Here is a 19,329-nt window from a genome sequence, read left to right as displayed (position 1 = left end):
GACCACAGCCTAGTGCCCATAAAATTAATGTCATCAAGGATATAAATACTGGCTGTGAAAGTGAGCATCATATAATCAGTATGCACTTTGCCATCACATTTAAATTTTAACTTGATTTGAAATTAATTACACACACTCCATTATTGGCTTATGAAAATTCATATTTTAACAAAATAAAAAGTAACTATAAAATAAACTTACATGAAACATCATGCAATCAAATGGAAACGGCACTATTGACCTCAAAACAATGGTGTTTATGTGCAGTCTGTGTGAGTAGTTATTAGGACCTCCACAAAACTGGAAATATGGTGGAGGAGGTAGTTGTAAAAATTTGACAAACTGTATTTAACAAATTATCCGATATTGCTCAATAGTCAATCAAACTGTGTAATCATAGAAACAAGCAATCAAACAATGGAAAATCCAGCATGGGATTTAACAATGTAATGAAAGGGATAGCTGCTACTCACCATATAACAGAGATACTGAGTTGCAGAAAGGCACAACAAAAAGATTGCTAGAAAGTTAGCTTTTGGCCATCAAAGCTTTTGTCCAAAAGAAGACAACAAACATACACATGCACACTCATGCAAACACAACTCACACATACATGACCACATTCACTAGTGGCTGGAGCCAGACTGAAACACACAATCAAAGTTATATTGGCTGATGGAAGTGGCTAGGCATTCTGGAACCATATACCTGTTAATACCACAGCATTGTACTCAATCACAGTTGTTAGTAGACTTCTGAAGCCTACTAAAAATTGTATTTCAGAAAAGGAAATTTCTTTGTGTGTGGTAACACTTGTTTATTTTATTAATTACTGTACTGAGTAACACAAAGCCAAGAGATGATTCCCACACCTACAATACTGAATATCTTTATATTTTTTCCCTCATTCACCTCCAACAGTTATCCAACATAACAACTAATAAAATTCATGAGACAAGCAACACTCAGAGTAATTTGGAATTTGTTATCCATGAATGGACTGAAAATGAAATTAGTTTTGTGTACTAAGTCATATTCAAGCTCAGACCAGGTACTACTTCATGTAAGAGTTTGTGATAACAATTACATCTTACTAATTTTCTTATACATGTCTTGACAACCTGAAAGGTATAATTTCTAAAATATTATTCCTACATTTGCTTTAGTCACTTACTTTGCTTATAAAAATGGAAATAATATGTCATACAGTAACTTTTTGTTATTTTTGTACTATTTGACTTAGGCTCCAATCATAAATCACCTCTGTAGACTGGACACAGCAGGCTGTACTTAGAGGTGGGATATGTTCAAATATGCTAGAAAAAGAGATCGGATATAGAATTGTGTTATTCCTGCTGGTAGTGTAGTTGGGACTTCCCAACACTGTGGTAAATGTTTGAATGTTGTGTCTTATCTACTGATTTCGAAATGTGGCAATGAATCATCCAGCTAACTTGACTTGATATTAATTTGTCACCTTAATGCAATATTCTAAATAATTCTCACATAAAAAGTATCAGTGACTTAAAAAATTTAGTTTTTTGACTCGGTGGTTTTCCAAAGCATCTTCTACAATGCCTGTTACCTTTCATGACATGAGTTTTCTGTGTTAGTCAAGGGGTGTGATAAAAGTGTTTAGATCAGTAGCATCTGATAAGCTTTGTAGTACAGTACTTGTCTCCTTTGGCGAAGACTACTTTTGTTTAAATTTCACTGACAAATTGATACTTTTTAAACCAGTTGCAAGGGCTGTGATGACACACAACAACAAAGCCATTAGAAAACCCATGCAATCATATTATTACTCTAGTTTAGTCTGAATAATGAGTTTTTAATATTTATCAACCTCCTGTTAGATCAAGACAAAACTCATTATTAATAAATTATTACCATCATTACTTCTTATGTTGCAAGTTTTATCATAACCCTCTATGATTTATCAAACTAAGTCATAAAGCCTATTTGAGACAGTGATCATATTTTACACTTTATTAACAACTGTCCATCTTTATTACACTTCATTATATATTTAAACACAAATGGAGAGAATTAAAAGGTCTTGCAACTAAGATCTTCAGAAAAAGACAGTCTCAAAGTGAAGTGGGTAATCACATCCATTCTACCTCTAAGACAGGGAACAAGGAACAAAGGAAGAGGCTAATACTCCCACTTCCCAGTACAAATCGGTCCAGAAAAAGCTGAGGCAAGAAATAGGAAAACAGACCTACAGTGTGGCTATCTCAGTTTTCAGGATGGTAGTCATTCAATAGAGCTATCCACTGGTCAACATAGCCTCGCAGCAGATAGAACTTGTTCAGATGGCTCTCTTTAAGAAGTCTGAAACTCGGAAGGGTCTATCTGGAACATGGTGCTCATATCTTTGTCAGTGAGGGGATGATAGCGATGGATTGGCTTAAGGAGGCAGTGCTCAAGATATCTCTGTGGGACAAGCTGAAGCTGTTGGTAAGGACAGCATCTGAGCACTTCAAGACCACAAAAATATCTATGTGGGTACTGGTATTTGTTAAGGATACTTCTCCAAAGACTCTGTTTGAGGAAGTATGGGCACAGAACCAGAAGGTCTCAAAAGAGGATTGGAGGGTAATTAATCAAAAGGTTGTATCAGATGTTCAGACCCTTGTGTTGGAAGTCGGCAACAGGACCTAAAATTGCACTTAAGGATCTTGTAGAATATTCAAAAACATCAAAAGCAACAGTGGTGACAAGATGGAGGCTGCAAATGTTGCAGGTAAACGTGCAACACAATAAAGGGGTAACAGCCACACTGAGTCATTTTCTGGGAGGGCAGGAGATGGATGTCGCCCTGATCCAGAAACCCTGTCAACACAAAGGGTGCATTTCAGGTCAGGCCTTGGAGGAAATGGAGGTAAGTTAATTTATGCTAGAAATCTAAAGAACACTGAAGATGCATTTCTGTTAAGAATGGAATTTCATTCACGCCTATGGTGGACTTCCGTTCCAGGGACTTAGCACCCGTCAAGATGAAACAACGTGAGGAAGGAAGTGCAAGGAAAATTGTATTGGTCTTAGCTTCCCTTTCTTATGAAGACAGTACTCCTACTTCCCAGGAAGTGAGGAGATTGATAACTGCTCACTGCAGAATGAATAACTGTTGGTTGGTTGTGATGTCAGTGCCCACAACCTTGTGCGAGGAAGCAATAAGATGAACAGTAGAAATGAGTACCTCCGTGAAAATCTATTGGAGAGTAATTTGGAAATATTAAAGAGGGCTAGGGAACCTACCTTGATGAACAGAAGAGGAGAAGAAGTTACTGACGTAACTTATGGGTCCACTCTATGGTTAGTTATGTCACACAATAGGGCATGGTGCTGTAGCCATCCATATCTGACCACGTGTATATTAAGTTTGAGGTTGAAGTGGGTGTTAAACATCCCATGGCATATAGGAATCCTAGGAAAACAGACTGGGACTGATATTGGACGTATTAGAAGTCAGAACTTCAATAAGGAACCCAGTAGATTTTGAGAAAATAGTAGATGCAGTAACATCTGCCTTTATGACTTCAAATTTAGAAACTAACCAGTCACCAAGAAGTGCACATACAGATTCTACCTTTGTGCAACAACAATCTAGAAATGCAGAGGAAGTACGTAAGAAGACTGATCTACCTTGCAAGAAAGAAAAGACAATGGGGTAAATATTGGGAGGTCTTTGTCAAATACAACCTTACAATCAAGCAAATGAAGCTATCATCCTGGAAAGTATTATCTGTGGAATTAGAAGGTACAGCTTTACATTTCTGGAAAGCATCTGATATAGTGCTTCGCTGCAGACTGTTAATGAACGTACAAAACAAGAATAGGTTATCAGATATGTGAGTAGCTTGAAGACTTCTCAGTATGTTGTTGTGGATGGCCAGAGTTCATCAGAGACAAGAGTATTGTCAGGAGGGCCCCAGGGTCTTATGATAGGACTGCTCTTGTTCTCCACATACATAAATGGTCTGATGGATAAGTGTGAGCAGAAATCTGTGACTGTTTGCTAATGATGCTGTAGTATATGGGAAAATGTCATCACTGAGTAACTGCAGAAGGATACAAGATGATTTAGACAGAAATTCAAATTGGTGTGATGAATGGTAACTTGCTCTAGATGTATAAATATGTAACTGAATGCAGATGAGTCAGAAAAACAATTCTCGAATGTTTGACTACAGTTTAGTGGTGTGATTCTTGACACAGTCATGATGATTACAGTCTCTAGGTGTGATGCTGTGAAGTGATATGAAAAGGAATGAGCATGTAAGATAGTTTGTAGGGAAGGCAAATGATCAACTTTGGTTAATTGTGAGAATTCTAGGAAAGTTTAGTTTATGTATAGGAGACGAGGTACTGGCACAAGTAAAGCTGTAAGGATGGAGTGTGAGTTGTGCTTGTGCAGCTCAGATGGTAGAGCACTTGCCTGCAAAAGGCAAAGGTCCCGAGTTCGAGTCTCGGTGCAGCACACAGTTTTAATCTGCCAGGAAGTTTCATATCAGCACACACTCTGCTGCAGAGTGAAAATATCATTCTATCATACTAGTGTGACTTATTCATGAGTACTGTTTGAGTGTTTGTAATGCCCACCAGTTAAGGTTAAAGGAAGACATCAAAGAAATTTAGAGTCAGGCTGTTCAGTTTGTTACCAGTAATTCGGTCAGTATGCAAGGATTACAGAAATTCTCTATGAAATTAAATGAGAGGACCAGTAGGGAAGTCAACACTCTTTTCATGAAAGACTATTCAGAAAATTTAGAGAAGCAGCACTTCAGGCTGACTGCAAAATGGTTCTGCTGCTGTCAATGTACATTTTGCTTAACAACAATGAAGACAAGGTAAGAGAAATTAGGGATTGTATGGAGGCAGTAATTTTCCTGTTGTTCCACTTGTGAGCAGAACAGGAAAGGGAAAAATTATTATGGTACAAGGTACCCTCTACCAAGCACCATATGGTGCATTACAGAGGCATGTATGTACGTAGATGTAAATGTAGACATACCAATGTTAATGCATAAAACCCTGACAAATTATTTGCTCAAAACAGGCTAATAATTTGTAAAATATAAATAGTAATGCTTAGACATTTTGAAAGCAGCATTGCAATTAAGGTAAATTAAAATGTTAGTTTATCTGACAGGTAACATAAGGAAATATTAATTACATTAGATGAGAAACAATACACATAGACCTCAAGCAACAGAACAAAAATTACAATGTCTGCAATAAATACAAACTGTGAGAATTCTTAAGAACACTAACTAGACTGCATCACAGAAAAGTACTTAGGTAACAGAAAATGAAGTATTTGTTATTGTACTTTTAAGTACAGGCTAACAGTCAATATAGCCTACACTGAATTTGTCACTGTGAAGTAAACTGTGTGAGGAAATGAACCTTCCTGCCAGAGCAATTTAGCTTAGCTTACATACTTGCATTCCACCTCAAGAGTACACAAACAGCTACTTATTTCTTACAGTGACTAGTAACTCCAATGCAGAATCTAGTTGTTGTAAATCTAATTCACAAATATTGCAACTGTTCAAAATTATTTTTTTCTTCTTTACAATAGAAGTTGTTTGGCTTTACACATACAGAAATAAATATGGTTGCTTTACTGTAGACAACTACTAGTGGGGAGGTTAGGAATTTCTATGAATACAAAAATTAATGCACAAAACTTACTTTCAACCACTGAATCTTTGGCGGAGGACTTGCATCAATAGCTGGGCATGTAATTACCAGGGAATCACCTTCGTTGACTTCAAGTACTCCATCTTCTGGCTCTATCATGGAAGGTGGTACTGAAATGAAAAATTATCGATCAAATATACAAACAATGTCAATTTATAAGGAATAAATTACACAAAAGGATAATATTTGTCAAGGGTGTGCTATATTATAAAAAATACAATTTCCAAAAAGTGATAGAAGAGTCAAGAAAGCATTCATCAGCCTAGTAAAGAGATAACATCAATATCAGTAAGATCTTATTTTGGTTATGTTGATACATCTTAGACAATAATGTAAATTAAATGTCAACTTGACAAAACTCAAGGTCAGTTGAAATTCTTTTCATGGTCTTTGTAATCTTTTATATGAAGATGTACACAACTTTTCTGCTTGGCTGTAGATTAATGGAAGAATGATGCTGGTTCGAGGGCTGTTGGTTGCCACAATTTCTGTTGAGACTCCTAATGTGGCTTTTGCACTGGTAGACTGCATACTTAGTCTAAAGTCTTCACCAATGTCAACCACATGGACTCTGTCCTATGGGTGAGATTTACTGGTCATGGGGCAAAATACCAAGAGGTGGCAGGCAGATGCTCAGTAGACTGAATGAACACATGAAAATTATTCTCAATATCTCTCTACTTGGGCTAAGTACACAGGGCTTTCTTGCACAGTTTTTATTCATTTGGATAATCTGGACTACTGTGTCATCATGTTCTATGTTTTGAATAGTTTACTACAGACAAGGGCAAATTCTCCAATTAGATGACTATTATTTTTCTATAATTTTTACTTTTCCTGTAATATTTATGTATCTGCAAAATTTAAAAAATTTATTTTTCTGCAGTAGTACCTAAGTTGTAGATACTTTATATGAAACATAATACCATAGAATGTAACCACAACAAGTTTGTAAAACTGGAATGTTCCATATCCTGTGATGTATTTACAAAATGAGTCACCACAACATGAAATGAATAAATGAAATAAATATTGATTAAATGTGTGTGAAATAGTACAGGGCGCTTGATATGGTCCATTAATATGATTTTCATGACAGGCACTGTTCAGATTGGGGAAGTGATCACATGCTGGATTACTACACTGTGTTAGTAAATAAATAGTGTAGCTCAGTTGGAAAATTAATAGAAATTCATTCATGTTAATATGCTTACAAAACCCTTGTTTGACCAGTTCTTGAATGTCCAGCCCAAATCCTGTATCATTTCAGTGCCATTTTCTCCCATATTTTGCAATAATACACACACAAACACACACACACACACACACACACACACACACACACACACACACATTCAGACAAGCAAGCACATCACACACACACACACACACACACACACACACACACACACACACACACACACACACCCACCCACCCACACACACACACACACACACACACACACACACACACACACACACACACAACGTGTGCATGAAGGGTGATTGCTTGTGAGCATGTGTGTGCGTGTGTGTGTGTGTGAGTGTGTGTGTTTTTCATGACATGAATGTATGAAGTATGTGTGTTTTCTTTGCTGAAGAAGGCTTTAGCCCAAAGCTATAACGTGTAACAATCTATTGTTTGTGCCTGTCTGCAACCCAATGAGTCATCTTCAGGGTGAGTATCAGTCTGTGCATTTCCTTATATTGTTGGTATTCCAATCTGGAGTTTCCACTGTTTAATTTTTGATGTTTAGTAGATGCCAATAACCCTCTTCATGCAGGTAAATGAGTTGTTCACTCTATCCCACCTCCTCCTAAGGTTTTAAATAAATATTTTCCAACAGCTTGTAGCATGGCTTCCTTCTAGTGAGAAATAATGAACGGTGCATATGAATAGCTGTTATTTACTCATGATGGTACACGTGCAGTTAACATTACTGGTTAATATTCAAAGAAGATTTTGTGCTTCATACTGGTTAAGACTGCTGATATATAAGCTGTCAGCAGAGTTTTTCCCTGCAAGTTTCGAGTGAACACAACCCCACTATGTTCCTCAGACACCAGTCTACTACATCAGTGATATTTCTTTTTGAAACTTCCTGGCAGATTAAAACTGTGTGCTGGACTGAGACTTGAACTCGGGACCTTTGCCTTTCATGGGCAAGTGCTCTACCAACTGAGCTACCCAAGCACGGCTCATGCCCCTTCCTCACAGATTAAATTCCACCAGTACCTTGTCTCCTACCTTCCAAACTTCACAGAAGCTCTCCAGCACAAAATCGCACAGTGTTACAAACATTGGTGCATCATGCAAGAATGATATCAGGGGCGGATAACCTGCCCTGTTAGCTGTGCCACCTATGCAGGGTTTTCAGGAACAATGACTACAATCTTCAGCAAATAAATGAAGTGATCAAAACCAAGAATCACAATAAGACCACTGACAAGGGGCAGGAAGAGAAACTTGTTTTCTTGCCCTTATGTGACTCTGTGTTGAGAAAAATAAGATGCCTGCTGAAAAGGCACAAGATCAAATTGATACTCAGGCCTCTGACAAAAATCTGGCAATTTCTGAGATCAGTTAAAGATGTAGTATGTCTAAGAACATTTGGGGTCATATCTGATCATATCAGATGAATCCTCTGTTGTGGTTTGCACTAACGGCTTCTGGGACACTGCAATTAAAGAAGCCCTTGAAACAAAAATTAGCAATAACACCCTTAATAGAGATGGTGGTCTGCAGCTCAGCACAGCATGGAATCAAGTGATCACAAGATTGGAGTGAGCATATTGAAAGTCAAGTCAATGACGGAAAGTCATTGAGCAAAACAACAGTGATTTCTGCCATTCCCCAAGGTAGTGTTCTCATCCCTTTGCTGTTTCTTTTCTAGATAAATGATTTAGGAGTGAATCTGAGCAGTCATTTTAGGTTGATTGCAGACGATGCTGTCATTCATCATCTAGTAAAGTCATCAGAAGATCAAAACAAGTTGCAAAATGATTTAGAAAATATATCTGTATAGCGTGAAAATTGGCAATTGGCCCTAAATAATGAAAAGTGTCATCCACATTAGTACTAAAACGAATCTGTTAAACTTCAGTTACACTATAAATCAGTCAAATCTAAAGGCTGTAAATTCAACTAAATGCCTAGGAGTTACAATTACAAGCGACTTAAACAGGAAAGAACACACAAAAAATGTTGTGGGTAAGGTGAACTGAAGACTGTGTTTTATTGGGAGAGCACTTAGAAGAATCAACAGATGTTTTTAAGGAGACTGCCTACACTATACCTGTCCATCCTCTTTTGGAGTACTGCTGCATAGTGCAGGATCCTTACCAGACAGGATTAATGGAATATATGAAGAAAGTACATGAAAGAACAGCACATTTTGTATTATCAAGAAATATGGGAGAGACTATCACTGACATGATACACAATTTAGGATGGACATCATTAAAACAAAGGCAGCAGAATCTTCTCACAAAATTTCAATCACCAACTTTCTCCACTGAATGTGAAAATATTTTGTTGACGCTGAATTACATAGGAAAAAATGATCATCATAATAAAATAAGGTAATTCAGAGCTCACACAGAAAGGCATAGGTGTTTGTTTTTCCGAGCACTGTTTGAGCCTGGAATGATAGAGAATTATTGTGAAGGTGGTTTGATGAACCCTCTGCCAGGCACTGAAGTGTGATTTTCAGAGTGTCTATGTCATTGTGGATGTATACTATATATGGCAATGTCATGAGTGCCATTGACATTACAGCCAGCAGCTGGTGTATACAAGGGCGTACCAGCAGCCCACTGGAAGTCATGTTACTTGAGAATGGCCAAAGAGTGCTTGGTCAACAATTTGTTTAGTTTTAACTGCTTGATGTGGCTGGACACTGGAGAATTTTTTATTCAAGAGAAAGAGACGTTTCAGTTGCAGTAAGTCTGACCATGTCCCATCCAAATGTACAAAGCAGAATAGTAGTCAAAAGGTGACAATGAATGCAAACACAGTTAAGATGAGTGTTAAGAACTTTAAATTTAAAAATGTACAAATGACTAACCAAGAGGTGAAGTAACTAACTGACTGTGGCAGTCAACTTTATTTATTTTGACTAAACGTTAATTAGATTATTAATTCTCCAAGTTTGCAAGGTACAGATGAAGTCTGATAGGATTTGCGAAAAACTTTGTCTCTCCACAAGGGTATTTTACAGGCATTGTTGTGATTGATGACATGAAAACTGAAATAGACATTTTTGTGGTTTCTACAGACACTATGAACTTAGAAATGGCAGCTAAGAATTGTCTACTAGACCGAAGTGTAGTTTTAACAAACAAGGGCGGAGTTACGATTAGGAAGCCAGAATGAGAAGCTCATCTTATGTGTATCCATATAGCAGAAAAAGCAGAAGTAGATATTGAAAGTTCTATTAGTGATGAAACAAAGGAATATACTGAAGATTTAGTGGTTAAATACAAGTCAACATGTAATCTACACACAATATTGTCACCAGAGGGGAATGAGATTGTTGAAAAACCAAGTTCAGATGTGGCTTGATCAAGGAATAATGGAACCAATTTCATCTGCATATGCTAGTTAGGCTGTAGTTGTAGCAAAGAGAAATGGAGAGTACTGCATCCTCAAAGACTATGGAAGATCATCCAAAATAACTGTGAAAGATTGTTACCCATTGTTTTTCATGGAAGATCTTTTAGATAAACCACAAAATGCCTGGGTGTTTTGCACACTATATCTGAATAATATTGATGCTGAAGAGGAAAGCCAAAAATATACCTGATTTGAGACACTCTCATAGCAGCTCCAGTTCAGTAAAGTTGCATTTGGATTATCAAAGTCACCTGCAGTGATCCAGTACATTATAACCTCTGTTTTTGGTTGGTTGGTTGGTTGGTTTTGGGGAAGGAGACCAGACAGCGTGGTCATCGGTCTCATCGGATTAGGGAAGGATGGGGAAGGAAGTCGGCCGTGCCCTTTCAGAGGAACCATCCCGGCATTTGCCTGGAGTGATTTAGGGAAATCACGGAAAACCTAAATCAGGATGGCCGGACGCGGGATTGAACCGTCGTCCTCCCGAATGCGAGTCCAGTTCTGTTTTTGGGACATTCATTTATTTATATGGACAATATTATAATACCAACAAAGAGTGATGATGAGACTCTACAATGACTTGGCTTATATTAAAAACTGCAGCAGAATAAGTTTTGGAAATTAATTTTGCAAGTCATTTCTTGAAGAAAACTGTTGAATTTCTTGGCTATGTTATACAGTGTGGACAACTCTGACATACTTCTGAGAATATGACATCTGTTAAAAACTTTCCAGAACCAAAATATGTTATAGAAATACAAAGTTTCCTAGGTCAGGAAGTATATCTCAAATTACTCTACAGCTGCCAAACCTCTGAGTGATACACTGAGGAATCATCAAGAATATAGGTCTGAAGAAGAGGAGAGCAGAGCAAGATGCTGAAAGATATCCTTTCACCATATCCAATTTTACAGCTCTACAGCCTAAAACGCAAAACTGAATTACACTCAGACTCAAGCAAACAATATTTTGGGACCATGTTATTACAAAAATCTCTAGATGATGACAAGTTGCACCCAGTCTCATATAAGAGTAAAAAGACAACACCTCAAGAGAAAAAATACAATAGTAATGAGTTTGAAGTTTTAGCTGCTGTTAATGCCTTAAAGGAACTCCAATTGTATTTATTAGGAATATGTTTTAAAATTGTAATAGACTGTGTTGCATTCCAAAAAGCTAAGTATTAGAAATACTTCTCACCAAGTATAGCAAAATAGTCTTGGAAGAACATTCCTACACTGTCAAAAACTGATCTAGGGTGAAATATTCAGATGCCTTAAGTCATGATGTAAATATACTGCTTGGTTTTGCAGATGGTTTAACAGCTAGAATCAGCAAAGCTGAAGAGGAGGATGATGGTTTGGCAGTGATCAAAAGCATTCTCAAAGAATGGCTTTAGGAAGACTTTTTAATGAGCGTTGAAATTCTTTTCAAATTCTAAGATAAAAGAGAGAATTTTGTGGTTCCACACATTATGCAACATGAAATCATCAAGTTTGTGCATGAGAAATTATATTATGTGGTTAATTGAACTGGATAGGAAGATTATTATATATTAGATTTGACTGAGAAGGTGAAAAGAGTTATCTCCATTTGTGTAAAATATTTAATTGTGAATAAGAAATCAGGAAAGAAGGAAGGTTTCCTTCATCTCTTATTCAATGAAAATGAGCCATTATGTGCTTATCACATGGATCATATTGGACCACTTCCACCAACTCACAAAGTATAAAACTATATTCTACATATTATCAATGCATTTACCAAGTTTATCTGGATATATCCTGTAAAGACTACAAAATCAGCAGAAGCAATCAGTAAGACAGAATTACACAAAAACTAATTCTGAGAATCCAGTAGAAATAATTGCCAATAGATGGACTAGCTATACTTCAGAAGCTTTCAAGGAGTAATGTATTACAAAAGGAATTGAACACATTTTAATAACATGTGTACTCCCTAGAGAAAATAGACAGATTGACACAATAAATTCTACCTTCACTATGATAAATGCTAAGCTTCATACTGATAATCCTAATGAATGATATAAGGTGGTACCATTGGCTCAACATGCCTTGATAATAATATTAAAAAGGGATTACTTCATAATGTTCTGTAAAATTATGCTTATTTATTCCTGAACTGGCTTTTGGCATTTTAGGCCATCTTCAGGTGACAACCGAATGTCACAAATACAGATAAACATTATGAGTGACTTACACAGATATTATTTATACAGAAAATTCAAAAATAACATACATTGTTTAGGTAGGAAAACATTACATTTTTTGTTACATAGAAATAATTACAGTAACTAAAAATGAGGAGGGAAACAAAGCTTTTATATGAAGATATATTTAACACTGATGAAAAATAAGATGAATTTACAGTTTGCATCTAGTATTTGTAACAAAAACTTAATTTAAGATAGTGGGAAAAAGGAGATTCAGTCTGAACATTTAATACTCCACCCAGCCCCTAGCTCTCTGGGAATGGAAAAAATAAAGTGCATTCACGTGTTTTTCTTTTAAGAAAATGATTTAAGAGTCAGTATTATGCAGGTTTTTAACATGGTCAGAGCTGAAAAGTTTTTATGGCTACTTACAAGTCACCATTTGTCTTCCAGCTATCCTATGGGCACCGTTGCGAGGCACCAGCCCATCATGTTTTAATTCAACTAGCACATGCTGGCACATGGTGCCTAAGCTCAACCACCAGGAAGTGGCACATTCAGACAGCACTGACAGCCATTCATCAAGAGCAACTCGCACAGCCGCCACCCAGCACCACTACTAGGAAATGTGTCACATGTCAATCTGTATAATCCTGGAGTGGGAGCTTCTCTTTCATTCTATAATGGTTAATGCTCATGTTAACTTCACTCTGTTTATGGAATGACTGTATGTCTTATTGATTCTACGCTGGCTATGTAAAGGACAGTGTATTGAATGTGTTCATAGTGTCAGAATTACAGTGACTGTATAATTATTGGTATACATAGTCATATGTGTTACAAGACAAGTGGCAGCTCATAAGGTTCGTTATTCACATGTGTTGTCACTGAAATAACAATGTTTACAGAGGCAGCCTTGGAGGCTGTCCTTCAGAGTTTCCTGTGACAGCTGCAGGAACACATGGCCCTGTTGGAGAAAGTGTTAATGGACCTGGTAACATTGCTTAAAAATTCACAGGCCTACAACAAAGCAGCCAAGGACTGGGAATTTTATGAGAAACATCTACAGCAACACTTCACAACCATCAAGGTAACAGATACCAACCCCATTAAAGCATTCTTCCTGTCATGGACCTCTCCCCAAATTTACCTCTTCTTAGAGAATTTAGCCCCCATTCAGGATCAGGTGTCTCTGTCATTTGATGACATGTGTTACTTACTGACCTCAAATTATCTCACACATAAGCATGTGATTTCTGGGAGAGAGCCATTTTATCAATACAGGAAGCAACCCCGGGTCTGGCCAGTGAAATGTCTTGTAGTGGCCAGTGCATTTATAGAAAATTTGTTTGGCTTGGATGCTTTTATGGCATTTGGGTTTATAATCACTGACTCAGTGCATTTAGTGTTTGATCTGTAGCCCTACGTAATGCAATCAAGCTAATAATATTATAAGAAACATGTGATACCAGTGAGTATCGATCTTTTCAGTTTGATAAAAATAATCTTCATATATACACATTCTTAGAAATGATTATTCCACATAGACTGCACATTTAAATTGTTGTTGAAGCATTTCATTAGAATTCATGTAACTACATTTTATTAATTGTTTCAAAGTTGTACCATCAGCTATTATCAATACTCACACATCTTCACAAGATCGCTATTCTTGTTTACTGAAAGGGAGATACCGAAACTTGATGGGAATGTGTGGTGGAATTGATACTCTTAGCAGAATAGTTGTTGCAAAGGGATGTGACACTGTTTCATAGTATTGACAAAGGCAGAAATATTATATGTTATTAGTGCTGAGTGTGGAAATACTGACGAATGTATCTATTTTAAGGACTAGTAACTGCATTTATTGGAATATGTATTGAAAGTTACCTGAAAAACAACCCTTTGACCATTCAGTATTTCTTGATACAAGGACAGTGACATGGGTCCAGCAACCAACTCCATGGAAGAAAACAAGACCAACAATGAACAACTAATATACAGGAAGTACTAATCTACAACTATAGATGAGATGTGGGACACAGTGCAATGCTGCTCTCACTTTATGCTCAAGTGAGGGAAGAACTCGATCAGCTGATAACCTCAGGTGTCATGGAACATATCTCCTCCAACCAATGGGCTACGCTGCTAGCTGTTATCAAGAAACAAGTGGGAAAGCTCTGTCTCTATGATGCTTTTAAGGTGACAGGTGACAGCTGATTCCAAATCAGCAGTCAGTGCATACCCTATTTCTCGGCTGGACAAACGTGAGGTGAAATTGGTGAGTGGACAGTATTTTTCTAAACTGGACTTGTCAGAAGCATATTTACAGTTGTTGCTTGATGAAGAATCATGTCAGCTTCTTGTCATCAATACACCACATGGCTTCTCCATATAAAACTGGTTGGATTTTTGCTTGATGAAGTATCATGTCAGCTTCTTGGCATCAATACACCATATGGCTTCTACATATAAAACTGGTTGGATTTTGGAGTTGGTAGAGCTCCAGCCATTTTCCAATGTTATTTAGAGCAACTTATACACAAGATTTCTTGTTGTATGTATTATCTTAATGACACTGTTATCACCATTCCCACCACTGAGAACCATCTTTGTAACCTCTGTCTTTTGTTTCAGAGTTTCAGACATTATGTAACACAAGTCTTAAATATAATTTAGATAGGTTATATTTTTTCCAACTTCCATTTCTCACCAAGGGATTCAGCCCACCAGTAGTCACATTGCAGCTATTGAAGCCCTTCCACACCCAACAAATGTGAAGGAGCTCCAAGCATTTTTCAGCAAAGATGCATATTACCACAAGTTCTTTCTTCAGGTGGCTATAGTTCCACATCCCATAAATCAACTACTTAAGAAGGGTGCATCACTTGATTGGATTCCTGCCTGCAACCATGCATTTTGGAAACTGAAAGATGGTTTTATTCTGCCATATGTCTAGCCACACATCAGCTGTGGTGTCAGCTTATGGTTGCTACAGAAGCATCACAGTACGACATGGGGGTCATGTTGGTTCTACATAATGTTGATATGCTGATGGTTCAAAAAGATCTCCTCACAATTATTTATGCTGTCAAGAAATTTCATGTGTATCTGTATAGGTTAAATTTCACTAGGTGATTGTTCACAAGCCATTAGATCCTCTCTTTAGTCCAGTAGCACACATTCTGGATAAGAAAGCCATTAGACTTCAACAGTGGGCTATGTTCCTTAGTAGGTATAAATATCAAATTCATTTCTGCACCACGGCTCAACATTCCAATGCAACTCTTTTGGGGTATGGCATAGACTCACACTTGTTCAATAGTGTTATTTGTTGTCTACAGAAAATTCTGTGCAACAGGTGGTCATTCTGGCATCTCTCTGGAGACATTCTTCACTTCCTGCACTGTAGTCACTGGGGCATCTTGTGGATGAAGATGCTGGCTCACCGACATATCAGCTGGCCTGGGATCGATCATAAGACTGACCATTTAATCACTGCTTGCCCTAAGTGTGCAGATCAACAGGCCACTTCCCAGCAATGTTATTCACTGCCGCCTGAGCCTTCATCACTTTGAGAACACATTCACATCAACTTTGCGGGGACCTTCTTTGATGCTTATTGTCTAGAGGTCATTGGTGCTCACTTCCCATTTCTGTACTTTTTCAACTGCCGCTCCACCACAGTGGATGCATGGTGGGGGCTCCCACTCACATTTTTTGCATCAAAGGCATGCCCACAGCCTGGTAACTGACAATGGCCCACAATTCAATTTTCAGTCTTCTCAAGATTTTTGTGCACAGCATGGTATCCACCATGTCCATACACCCCTCTTCCACCCTCAGTCAAATGGGCAGGCAGATCACCTCATATGCAATTTCAAGACTCAAATGAAAAATCACAGTGGCAACGAGTTGGTGAAAGAGACACTTACACATTTTCTCAGTTCAGTACAGGTCCATGTCCATTGGTGAGAAGGGTCTGGCAGAACTGCTGCATAGGTGACAGCTGTACATGGTGCTGAATTTACTGATGCTCAACCTTCACCTTCCCAGGGTGTTGCTATGCAACTGGGATGCCAGCCTGGGCACATGCACTAGGTCATTTTCAGCTCTGAATTCTGGCAAGAATCTGTGACCAGTGCAGGTGGAAGGTGTTTACACTACAGATGGAGAACAGGCTGGCGACCCTCCACTGAAATCAACTCTTCCACTGAATGGCGGACCAGCGTTCACAGCTTCTATTCACGCCTACACTGCTTCCCTCTCTTCACGCATCTGGTCCTCCTCCTTCAACTCTGACCTTGGCGTCCCCTCCACTGATTCTGTCTCCACCTTCACCTCAGGATGATATTCTGTCTTTCTTACCTTCCTCCATTCTTGTTTCCAGCCCTCTGCAAGTACATCAGGGTCCACGCGTGGACAATCACACACAGCAGCTGGAGGCACTGCATGCACAGCAAGTGCCACATCCATCACATCTGTCTCCCACTCTCAAACCCCAGGATGCCCCCATGGATCCAGTTCCAGCATTGGCATCCTCAGCACCCAGGATCACATCCCTGGATGTCCGGCTGCGATGATGCCATCAATACCTGGGTCACTTCTGGCTCTACTTTTCAGTGCCAGCTGATAGATTTGTGCTCCACGGGGAATGACAACTAGCAACACATCAAAGGACACATATGTTGCCTCCCTGAGTGCCAAGAAATTTCCCAGGCTACAGGGGAGGGTTGGTACCACCTCACAGTCACCCTGATGAAGGGAGAGGACTTTGGTAATCAGAGATTACCGCCTCGATCGCTCTAGCAACTTGCCATCCCTTAGGTCAGCAAGAAGCTAGGTGCCAGCCTGTCACACATTAATTCAACTAGCTCATGTTGGCACATGGCGGCTAAGCTCCACTGCTAGAAGAAGGCATATTCAGACAGTAATGCAAGAATGGTGCACACAGCTGCCACCCAACACCACCATTTGGAAATGTGTCACATGTCATTCTATATAATCCAACAGCAGAGTGGCTTCTCTCTCATTTTGGAGTGGTTTATGCTCTTGTTAACTTCACTCTGCTCATGGAACACTGTATGTCTTATTTGTACCAACTCAGCTGTGTAAAGGATGATGTATTGAATGTGTTCATGGTACCAGTATTAAAGTGACTGTGTAATTATTGGCATACTTACTTGTAAGCATTACTACACTCTCATGTTCCGATAGGCTAATTGCCACAGCTCTGCCTGACTGACCAACATATACTTTTTCATAGTGCTTGCATGTGATTTTATACACACCACCCTGTGACAAGGATTGCAAATAGTCTGTACTATTGAATAAATTTTTTTTAACTTTTTTAACTTTTTTGCAAGGTTATCTGAAATGTTACCAATATATGGGATTTTGTATCACACTTTCTAGCTACTGACTGATTTTTGTTGACCAGCATACAGAAGTGGTGTAATTTTAGGCATTTCCTTTTTTCATAGTATATTATCAATCAGAGTAGAGCTATGGCCATCACAGGAAGCAATGTTTGATGGTCTGTAGTTATGGCTGGAAGGCTGATTCAGATAATGGAAAAGATATTAGGTGATGCTGCTGTTAGTAAACTCTCACAAAATGAAATTAATATGTTAAGCAAGTTTAAGTAGAAAATAGTCTACAACTATATCATTGCTACCAAAGTTAATAAATCAAACAATTTAGTTCTTTTGAACAAAGGTGATTACATTATCAAACCAATTCCATGTCAGGTTAACATCTAAAAAAAGATTTAACTGCAGATTTCAACGTACAAATAAAAACCATGACCAAATCATGTGAAAAAATTATATACGAAATCAACAGCCATATGGTACTTAATATGAAATCCTACGGCTCCTAGATTATATGGCTTACCTAAATCACAGAAAGATGATCTTCCAATACTCCCAGTAGCATCATCTTTTTCTGCTCCTTGTTATCTACTAGTGAAAAAGCTAGATTGTATCATTGAAGAGAACCAAATTGAAACCCAAGTTTTGTATCAAAAGTTCTACTTCTATTGTTGATAAAATTAAATACATACAAATCACATCCAGCTCTAAACTAATACCATTCAGTTTCACTTGCATGTTTAGAAAAGTTCTTACTGATGAATGTATAAACATATTAACAGATCTTTAGTGCAAATCCAAAGTGAATCATGCAGAATTACATGACGTGATCAATGCTACTCAAATGTGTGTAAAACAGCATTACATCCAGTTCAAGAACAAGTATTAAGTCTGTCTAATGGCCTAGCTGTGTGTTCACCACTTAATCCTATATTATCTGAAATTTTCATGGACAATCTTCAACAAATTTTCTTACAGAAAGAGACACTGAATTTCAAAATCAAGCTCCTATTCAGATATGTGGATGACATGCTGTGTTTGTGGACCAGCACCACAAGCGAATTAGATACTTTACTACAACATTTAAGCTGGCAACATACAAAAATTCTCTTTACAATGAAGCTGTGAGGCTCTTCTATAAATTTGTTCAACCTTAATCTGTGTATTATTACAAGAAGGTACTTACTCAGCATTTACAGAAACAATGCAACTACAGGTGTGGTAAGCCCTGTAAGCTCCCAGTATCCACACAGCAATAAACATGCAGCTTTCCATTAAATGGTACATCACTTCACATCTGTTCCATTACCTGAATCATCCTTCCAAACAGAACCACAGACCATCAAACATATCACTTCCAGCAATGGTTATAGTTTTACCATGACTGATATTGTACTACAAAAAAAAGAATATCTGTAAAATTACATCACTTCTGTTCATGGGCCAACAGCAGTCAG

The 19,329-nt window shown here is 38.0% G+C and overlaps 1 protein-coding gene across 1 annotated transcript in view; it reads right to left on the bottom strand.

The window, feature by feature from the left end:
* Positions 1-19,329, bottom strand: part of LOC124555753 (hemicentin-1-like) — an 817,128-nt gene that overhangs the window by 351,179 nt on the left and 446,620 nt on the right. Inside the window, exon 30 of the mRNA XM_047129776.1 lies at positions 5,704-5,822. Coding sequence (XP_046985732.1) covers positions 5,704-5,822 — 119 coding nt within the window. The remainder of the gene's footprint in view (positions 1-5,703; positions 5,823-19,329) is intronic.

The sequence above is a fragment of the Schistocerca americana genome, chromosome X (assembly GCF_021461395.2).
Source record: "Schistocerca americana isolate TAMUIC-IGC-003095 chromosome X, iqSchAmer2.1, whole genome shotgun sequence".
In the NCBI taxonomy this organism is placed as follows: domain Eukaryota; kingdom Metazoa; phylum Arthropoda; class Insecta; order Orthoptera; family Acrididae; genus Schistocerca; species Schistocerca americana.
This window is presented reverse-complemented; position numbering and strand designations above follow the sequence as displayed.